This window comes from Dermatophagoides pteronyssinus, unplaced genomic scaffold (genome assembly GCF_027571235.1).
Source record: "Dermatophagoides pteronyssinus isolate colony J.1.1.1.1 unplaced genomic scaffold, Derpt_VIB-CSIC_2022.12 sq0035, whole genome shotgun sequence".
In the NCBI taxonomy this organism is placed as follows: Eukaryota; Metazoa; Arthropoda; class Arachnida; order Sarcoptiformes; family Pyroglyphidae; genus Dermatophagoides; species Dermatophagoides pteronyssinus.
Genome location: NW_027461559.1, coordinates 203,955 through 214,056, shown reverse-complemented (window position 1 = coordinate 214,056; position 10,102 = coordinate 203,955). Strand labels below are relative to the sequence as shown.

At 27.1% G+C, this 10,102-nt stretch overlaps 3 protein-coding genes across 4 annotated transcripts in view; 1 reads left to right on the top strand and 2 right to left on the bottom strand.

Annotated features, from left to right (window-relative positions):
* LOC113797568 (uncharacterized) overlaps positions 1-2,910 on the bottom strand; it is a 51,909-nt gene extending 48,999 nt beyond the window's left edge. The window contains exon 1 of one of the 2 annotated variants that reach the window (XM_075823731.1): positions 1,368-2,910. In XM_075823731.1, coding sequence (XP_075679846.1) covers positions 1,368-2,760 — 1,393 coding nt within the window. In that variant the 5' untranslated portion in view covers positions 2,761-2,910. The remainder of the gene's footprint in view (positions 1-1,367) is intronic. The other variant, XM_075823730.1, reaches the window with a different exon arrangement.
* A 2,584-nt stretch (positions 2,911-5,494) lies between these two features.
* LOC142645988 (uncharacterized) lies at positions 5,495-7,397 on the top strand. Its single transcript, XM_075823753.1, has 2 exons — positions 5,495-6,797; positions 6,862-7,397. Exons 1-2 carry the CDS (start codon positions 5,535-5,537, stop codon positions 7,276-7,278), a joined length of 1,680 nt encoding a protein of 559 aa, XP_075679868.1. The 5' UTR covers positions 5,495-5,534; the 3' UTR covers positions 7,279-7,397.
* A 90-nt stretch (positions 7,398-7,487) lies between these two features.
* Positions 7,488-8,705, bottom strand: LOC113795699 (uncharacterized). Its single transcript, XM_027345906.2, has 2 exons — positions 8,399-8,705; positions 7,488-8,320 (listed from the first exon to the last, which is right to left on the bottom strand). The coding sequence occupies exons 1-2, from the start codon at positions 8,698-8,700 to the stop codon at positions 7,705-7,707; spliced, it is 918 nt and encodes a 305-aa protein (XP_027201707.2). The 5' UTR covers positions 8,701-8,705; the 3' UTR covers positions 7,488-7,704.
* Positions 8,706-10,102: the final 1,397 nt, after the last annotated feature.

Below are 10,102 nucleotides of genomic sequence, written 5' to 3'. Positions count from 1 at the left end.
TAATAATAATGATAATAATAATGATAATTTTATTTCCTTCCTTGCACATTTCAATACGGTTTGTTTTTTTTCTTTTTTTTCATTCATTTGTTCATTTCATTTCTCTATATTGCTACCACATTGCACACACACACATAGAGAATAAATGAAGAATATTCATAAAAATGGTGTATTTTATTTTTGTGGAGGGGGGGAAAAAATGCGCACAATATACGGTTATCGCATAATAACCGTATATTCGGTATTTTTTTCCCCTCACACCAATAATAATAATAATAATAAAAATGTAAAGGCGCAAGATTCGTTTTTTCTACTGATTGGAAGAAAAAAATACATTCAACTGGTACAAGTTTATATAATCAATTCAATTCATTCATTCATTCTCTCTCTCCCTTGTTTGTTTGTTTGCTATATCAGGTATCATATTATCAACTAGATTATATAGAATTCATTCATTCATCATTCATCATCAGTAATGATCATCATCATTGCAAAAATTCAATGTTAACAAAAAATGTATTGATTATATAGGCTATGTGAATGAAAAAAAAATGAATGTTTGCTTATTATTATTTTCTTCATTCTTTACTTTTCATTTATTTTTTTTCATTTTTTTCATTTTCATTTTCGGTTCTGGTATACATCATCATATATAGACAGATTTTCAGGATTGATTTGCCATTCATTCAATTATGTAATAAAATAACACCAGCAAGAGCAACCGAAAAAAAAACTTTAAAAAATTTGAAATTTCAATATTTTTTTCCCTCCGTCAATAATGAGAGATAGAATAACAACGAAAAATATTAATAGAAAAGGTATATAAAAGATGTGTTTTGGTAGAAAAAGAAGAAAAGAAGAAGAAAAAAAATGGAAACTTTTTTTTGGAATAGTATTCTGGTCTTGTTGTTCATACTTTTTCAACCAATTTCTATATATAGAAATGAAGAAAAATTTTTGAAAATAAAAAAAACTTTATTTTATTTTATTTTCGTGATTCACTGATTTTCATCATTATAATGAATTTCGAAGAAACAAAAAAAATTCTTTTGAATTTTCAAAAACACACGCACATACACAGAATTCAAACAGTAAAAATGAAAAAATGTCAAATGAACAAAAAGAAAATTTTATCAAATGTTTTTGTTTTCATTGTCAATTCATTTATGTATTTTCATTTTCTTTTGTGAAGAAAAAAATTCAATTAATTTTGTTCAATTTGAATTTTATCAAAACAGAAAAAAAATTTGAAAATTTAAAAATCCAAGTTAGTTTCAAATCCGCGCCACAAGATGTCGCACGGTGATTCAGAAAATTTCAAAAACTAAAAAACAAAAAAGAAATAAAATAAATAATTAGACACCTACTTTGTATTTGATAACTATTTTGGCCATCATTAAAATCCATTAAACATTTACCACCGGATGTTTTCATTACAGATATACCAACTTGACGTTTTTTCCTTAAAAAATGTACTTTTTGTTTTAAATCCATTGAATTATTTAATTTTTCCAAATATGATAATGATACTTTTTTCTCTTCAACAATATCTTCTTGTTGTAAAAGAAGTGCTGATTTGTTTTGAATAGCACTACCACCACCACCACTAATTTCTTTATCTTTTTCTTTTTCCATTATCATCATACCAAGACGATCGGCCATATCAATTAGCATTGTAACATCTTTATCCAAATTTGTCCATGTTGATGTTTTATCCCCACCACCACCTTTTATATATTCACAAAATTCACAAAATTCTTCGCCATTTTTTTCATTATTATTATTCATTTTATCACCAGTTTTTACAAATTCTTTTGTCAATAAATCTAAATCACTCCAATTCTGTATGAGTAGATTAAATTTACTATCCAATCTAGGTAGACTACGACATTTTTTACGTGAAAATTTTTCATTTGTTATAGCCATAAATTGATTGTTTTTCGTTGTTGATTTATCCATTTTCTTAGGTAATTCATTGATACTATCACCATGTTCATTTTCTGCTTCTTCTTCATTTTCTTCTTCTTCTTCTTCTAAACACATTGGAATAGTCGATACAGATCGATAAAGAATTGGACTAATCGAACCAGGTTTATCAGCGTTATTATCATCATCATTTTCATGTTCATTTATGATTGGAAATGGATCGACATTTCGTTGCGGTGATGATGACGACGATGATGAACATGACGACGATGTTGATTGCGATCCTGATGGTGAAACTTTTATCGAATCGGATAATGAATTTTTTTCGGGATTATCAGCACTGCGATCAGATAGCGGTGTTGTTGCAATCAATTTCTTATCATCATCATCATCATCTTCTATTGATGGAATATTCATAACTTCAGGTCTTACGGTTAATGTTGTATCCGGTGATGGTGTACGAGGATGATTTTTATGTGAATGATGCGAATTATGATCTAAAACATCATTCTTATTATCAGTAAATATTTTCTTTTCACAATAAGAACAATTTAATTGTTCAATAAAATTATTTTTATCATCCATACGTATATTCGATTGTATATGATCCAAATATGATGTATTAACTTCAACTAAACGTTCAGTTATTGGTTGTACTTGTACACGTTGTTTAATTTTACCTTGTTTTTTACTATTGTGTATACCAAAATTTAATGAACGTTTACCACCATTACGATTATCATTTTGATCAAAACGTGAATCTTTTAAATCATGACGACGTTGTTGTTGTGATGTTAATGGTAAATGAAGTGTTTTACAAACATTTGAACCCATTTATTTTATTGTTTTTTGTTGTTGTTGTTGTTATTGCATAAGAATATTCTGATATTGTTGAATCGAAGAAACAAGACAAAACAAAAAAAGAAAGCACAGCACAACACACACACACACACACACACACATATAGGAATTTTCTTGATTTTGAGATGTCTAAACGCAGTAACAACAACTGATCATAACGAACAATAATATGATAATGATTGATTGAAAGTCACATTCAACCAAAACCAAAACCAAATCATTAATCAGGAAGAGAGGGAAAATAATAATAATCAAACAGAAAACAAACAAAACTACCACCGTCACCACCAACCAAAAAAACTAAATGAATTTGGATTGGTCAATCAAATTAAAGCAAATATTTTTTCAAACTGATACAACAAGAATGAGAGAAAACAATGATAATCTTAATCCACTGTGCGAATCATTAATTTGTGAAGAAAACGAAAAACATTCATCAAGAATTGCAAGAAAAAAATATAATTAGAAACAAGGACGACAAATCATTTTATCTTGAAAATTTTGTTTGATCTATCCAACACACACAAATGAAACAAAATAAAAGTTTGTTTTTTTTCTACCAAATTAGATTCAATATGATCCAAAGTAAATCTAATTCCAATCATCATTATGATGAACAATAATAATAATGATAAATGAAAATTGCCTAGCTATATGCGAGGTACAAAAAAAACTATACTATATAAACAAACAAACATTTATAATTTATCTATATTGATCTAGTTTGTTTTGTGTGTCCAGGTTTCGTTGTTGTTGTTTGGATTGATAATTTTGGTTGTTGGTTGGTTGGCAATGTGCGAAAGAGAGAAACCCATTGCAGAGAAATCAAATTGCTTATCTGGTTTTTTTCAAAACAAAGAATTTTACCGCCAAATTCTTTTAAAAATTTTTTTTCGGGTAGCTAAGATTTTATCAAATGATAAGGATGTCATTCTACGCATCTTTCACATGTTTTTTCCACCACCCCCTTTCCCCCCCAACCAGTTGATAAAAATCAGGTGTTGGCTTAACCATTAAGAATAAAGGCGAAACAAGTAAAAAGGCGTACGTAATAAGCGAACAACAACAAAAAAACCGAAGCACCAAAAGCAAATAAACAGAAATTCAGCCCAAATAAGTGTGTGTGTGTGTATCACTTTAGTAAATATGAAATTGATTTTGGAAAACAAGGAAAAAAAATCCTGTGTATTCTGTGTATTCTGTGTGTGTGTGAGTCTAAGGATGGACATATAAAACAACAGATAATTCTGTTCGTCATCAAAACAAAAGTATTGATGTTATTCTTAGTATTTTTGTTGTTGTTGTTGTTGATCCATTTGAAACGATACATCACCACCACCAAAAAAAAAAAAAATGGGAGTAAAAAGCATTCATCGACGTAATAAAGGGAGAAACGAAATACGTAATAAACGAATCAATCATATTGATGATGATGATGATGATTATACGTCATGATCTATTTTGAAGTTTTTTTTTGGTTTTTGGTTTTGTTTTTTGTTTAATTTGATTGTCATGTTATTGTTATTGCGTAATAGTGGGTGGATTGTGATTAGTATTGTGCTTATTGTAATAATCGGATATTAGAAAATTATTAACCCTCGGCTATCCAGGTGGGGTCAAATTTGACCCCAACGACATTTAAAACTTCGCCATTCGAAAATCTATCAACATAAATCAATTTTCTCTTGAATGATCGAAGATCTATGTTTATTGAACATGATAGGCAATTTTCACCGTTTTCCGACTAAGAATAGTGGAGAAATCATCGATTTTCGGGATGAAGTCTAAATGTGCATAACGTAAGTGCTGTAGGATCCCTACCTACAACACTTACGTTATGAACGGACCCCAAATTTAATAGGAAAATCAAAATTTGTTTGCCGCTTTGTATCATTAATGATATGCTTTTAAGATAGAATTTTTGATGAAATTTTAAAATTGATAATATTTTCTAAGAGTTGAGCACAAAATTTTAGATTATTTTAACTTTCTAACATAATTTAAAAGCGATCAAAGTTGGGGTCAAAAATGACCCCACATGGATAACGACGTGAGAAATGCTGCGTGAATAGCGGAGGGTTAATAAACATTCATTACCGATTCTTTTGTTTGATTGCATCATTATATTTTTTGATTACATCATTATTATTGATCACATTACCGAAAATAATCGATCGATCGATCTGATGATTTTTGGTTATTTTTTTTAGTTTCTACAAGTCATCATTATCAATGTAGAACACAGGAGATTGATTGATTGATTGATTGATTTTTTGGAGAAAAAAAAAGGTTTACATTGAACTTTCTCTCTCACACATCAGCCATATTGTAAAAAAAACTTTTTTTGCTTTTCATTTTTCAAACAACATAACTGTTTACGGAGATTTGGAAAAACCTGGCTCTACCTGTATTAATTAATGTCCAAAAAAAAAGAAGGATGTGTGTATATGATCGCGATCTGTGTTGATGATGATCATTACCATTGGTTTTATGAAATTAGTGACACAACGAAAAACGCCAAAATTTGTTTTGATTTTAACCAAAATCAACATTTTTTTCCATTTCTCTCTCCTGCATTCAATGGCCAAGATAGATAATCAGATCTATTTTCTATCATCTGATTAACGGAAAGTAAAAAAAAATTTAATGAAATTTAGTAAATTAACATTGAATAACAGATACACACATAGTTCTGTTTATGGATAAATGAGAAAAACAAATTTCGGTTTCTGTTTTGGTTATTTGAAATGTTTTGTTGTTATTCAATAGAAAACGCACACCAAAAACCCAATTCAATCCAATCAATCGATCATCAGGTTGTTGTGATTGTTTTTTTCTGTTTGTTTTGTTTTGTTTGTTTTTTTGTAATACAAATATCACCATCATCAAAAAAAAGTATTATTATGGCCGGAATAATCATTACAATCATATTATTATTCATATTTGCTATTGATATTTCCAATTTAATCAATGAAGATCATTTTGATCATCCATTCAATGATGATCATGATGATGAAGAAGATCATCATTATCAAATTCATCAATTATATCAATTAAATAATGATCTATTTGTTGATAATAATAATTTTAATAATAAACAAATGAAAAAAATTCTACCATATCCAAATATTGATGATAATATTATTAAGATAATAATTGATGATCATCAAAGAAAAATTAGTTTATTATTTCAACATATATCAATAAAACCATTTATTGCTTATATTCAATATGATAATTTTATATTTGTTTGTGATGAACGTCGTATTTATATAACATCAATTAGATCGAAATTTTATAATCCATTGGGTATTTATAATGATTTTAAAATTATTTATGAAGATAAATTTGCACCAGATTTAACTGATTTAGCTATTGATTTTTATAAAAAACGTTTATTTTTTCTTAATGTAAATGGTGAAATTGGTTATTTTAATCTTTGTCCACAAATACGTTTTGGTGATATGATTAAAACAAATAATTTACAAAATGATTATAAACATGATAATACATTATTATTTTTATTTGTTGATAATATTAATCAAAAATTATTATGGGGTGATGAAAATCAAATTATAAAATGTGAAACAAATGGTGATAATGTTGAATTAGTACATAAATTTGGTTATATACAATTATCAACCAAATTAGATTCAAGACCAATGGATATTGATGGTGATTGTCTTTATTGGAATGATCGTAATAGTCTTTATAAATTAACAAATAATGGACAAATGAATCGTTTATTAGATGATCCACGTTTTATAACAAATAAAATTAAAGTTGTTGATGATGGAAAATATGTTTATTTTCTTTCAATGGGTAATATACTTTATCGTTTAGATTTATCTGAAAGACGACCAAAATTCAATAAAATACTTGAATTAATTGATAAAAATTTTACAATCAGTTCATTTGATATAATTATTGATTCTTATAATGATGAATGGTGTCCAATTCAATCATCATATGATTATTATTATAATACAGAAGAACATGAATCCATTTGGGTAAGCTAATTTTTTGTTCTGTTTAACTTGTTCAACTAATGATGATTTTTTTTCCACTAAACAGAATGAAATTGTTGAAATAGTTTTCGGAAGAAGAATGGATAAATTCCTGGCTGTATTGATAATAAATACATTGATTACTATACTAACAGCAATAGCTATTTTAGTTTATGTTTATAAAAATTTTTATCATAAAATAAAACCTCATCATTCAAATGAAAGATCAATACCGAAAATTATCGATGATAATAATAATAATAATAATAATAATGATGATACTATAAATAAATTATCCGGAATTGAACAATCATCATCAATATTTTCACCATTATCGGCCACTATGACGACAATTACAAATACAAAACCAATGACAACAAACAGAACATCATTTTTATCACAACAACAACAACAACAACAACCGCAACAACCGCAACAACAACAACTAACATCGACAAATCCAAAAATGTCAATTCAACTATGAACTATTGAATGTTGAATGATTTATTTGTAATTGTAATTGTAATTGTAATTAAAAATTTAAATTAAATTAACAAGAAAAAAAGACACCAATCAATCAATCAATCAATCGATTTTATTTGTTCCCATTTTATTCGTTTATTTTATAAAATAAAAAACAACAACAAAAAAATGATAATTTTTTTGAAAAAAAAAATCGAATAATTAATTCGGATTAACATAGAGCCAAAAAACCAGAAACCCAAAAATTTGAAATGGATCAAATAGCATCATCATAATCATCATCGATATTCATGATTAATAATGTGAATAAATGACGTTTGTTTTGCTTTGCTTTGATGATGGTTGATTGTTTTATGGAAAAAAATATGGAGAATATATATGGTTGATTTAATTTTTTCCAATGAAAAAAATTGAAAATTTGAATAGGTCAAACTTGGCTCATTTGTATCATTGTAGACTGTTGTCGTGGTTGTTGTTGTTGATGATTATAATGATGTTGAGGTAATGGATTTACTTTTGTTTGATTACGATGATACCATAATGATGATGATGATGATTGTTGTTGATGATTTTTCATGACGTTTGTTGTTTGTAATGGTGGTGGTGGCTGTTGGTGATTTAAATTATGATTATTGTTCATCAGCATTGGCTGATTATTATTGGAGCGATAATTTTTTTTCATTGATTGATGGCTATAATTTGATTTCATTTCTTGTACGTAATTTTTATTATTAACATCATCATCATCGTCGTCATCTTCATCAAAGTTCAAAGTTGAATTCGTTAGATTTTTAGATGATATATGATGATTTTGATTATTTGATTTATTGGATGAATGATTACGATTAATCGCTACAATTGTTTCATCATTTTGATTATTATTATCATTTTGATTATGATTGACGCCACAACATAAACGAACTAGAACATTTTTAAATGATTGACAAGCAGGTAGATTAACATCTTTTTTACGACAATAAACAATTGATGCTAAACAGAATAATATTGTAAATAAACCACCCCATAATGTTATTTGTTCTTTGCTAGATTTTCGGTTTCAAAATTAAAAATGATTTAAATTGAATCAAACAACAACAGCAACAACAACAACAGTAACTTACATTATCTGTATCGATGGTTTACGACCACAGCAAGATGGTTTTGTATATTCAAAACAACATTTCATTGGTTGTTTACATTGATAAACATTTTTTGGATCAGAATATCCAATAGTCGAATTGATCAGGCAATCAATACGGCCATTATTATTCGGATCGACAGCATTTATCAACAATATAATTTCGGACAAATAATAATAATTAATTAAAATTATAATCATTTTAAAATCATTATAATAATAATAATAATTATAATTGTAATAATAACAATGATTATAATTGTTTAAATATTGATTTATAGACATTATAAATTAATCAATATCATATCACTTTTGTTTATTCTCTGATTGATTGATCGATCGATCGATTGATCGAATATGAATGTTGTAAAATTAATTACAAATTTGTTGTTATTGTTGTAATGTTTACACAATCACTGAACAATAACAAAAAACATAATGATCATCGGATAAACATCGAATAGGGCAAATCAAACTTTGGATTTTTTTCGTTTCGTTTTGGGTGATTCAAATCCAAAAATTGGAATAAAAATAAAATTTATTTTCAACAACCAACGAATAACCAGAAAAAAATCAGGTCAGAATTTGACCATAAGAACATGAAAAAGTTACCAATAGTAACCAATATAGACGAAAAATGACAGGGAAAAATAATTTAAAACAAATATAAAAAAAAACCTAGTTTACTATCAATAATTCAGTATAATTTCAGTATAATAATCATAATAATGGAATAATTAGTCTTTCTTTGGTATTTCATCCAGACTGAATTGTACTAATGACGATAGTGATTTACATTGATTGTTTTGTTTTTTGCGTAAAACATTAACGACAACAACAACAACAATTTTTTTTCCCCATTATCGCATTCGCAATTCATTTGGATTTCATAAATTATTTCAAAGATCATCAATCTAGGAATCCGAAAACCAAAAATAAAAAAAAATCTAGGCTAATGAAAATGATTTGCAATGATGGATGAATGGATGGATAGAATCACACTACTACCCTAATTTGTTTCCCATTTTTTTTCTGTTTTGTTTTCAAACACCATGTTTTTTACATTACAAACATTACATAAACAAAAAGAATGTTCTCCAAAAAAATAAAGAATTTCATACATCGTGTATTTGCTGATATTCTCATAACAGAATATTCTATATATAGAAAAAAATAGTAGAAATTCCTATAGATTTCTAGAACCCAATAATAATAAAAAATATTATTCCTTTTGTTTAAGTTTTCCGATGATGATGAAAAAAGAATCTTCTGTTTACTTTTTTCCTTAAAATAATATTATTTTATTCGTCATCATCATCATCATCATCATCATCATCATCATCATCATGATAATTGGAAAATAATAATACTGATATTGATAAACAATGACGATATTGTTATTATTTACGTTTCAGAATTGATCATCATCATCAACATCATCATCAACATCATCATCAACATCATCATCATCATCAACATCATCATCATCATCATTATAATTCTTGGTAGAATCGTCATTATCAATATGTATGTGCTGCGTGTGCTGTGTGTGTACAGAATTCGGTAAAATATTCGTCATTACAAAAAAAAATTTCAGAATTTAAGAATCTATTGTGTGTCTGGTGTGTCGATCTGGTGTGTGTGTGTGTGACGTCAATCGACAAGAATCAAGAATTTATTCATTCAT

Coding starts and splice junctions, on each gene's coding strand:
- LOC142645988 (XM_075823753.1), top strand. CDS start 5,535: ATGTTTTGTTGTTATTCAATAGAAAACGCACACCAAAAACCCAATTCA. Junction 6,798..6,861: donor AAGAACATGAATCCATTTGG/GTAAGCTAATTT, acceptor TCCACTAAACAG/AATGAAATTGTTGAAATAGT.
- LOC113795699 (XM_027345906.2), bottom strand. CDS start 8,700: ATGTCTATAAATCAATATTTAAACAATTATAATCATTGTTATTATTAC. Junction 8,321..8,398: donor AAACCATCGATACAGATAAT/GTAAGTTACTGT, acceptor CCGAAAATCTAG/CAAAGAACAAATAACATTAT.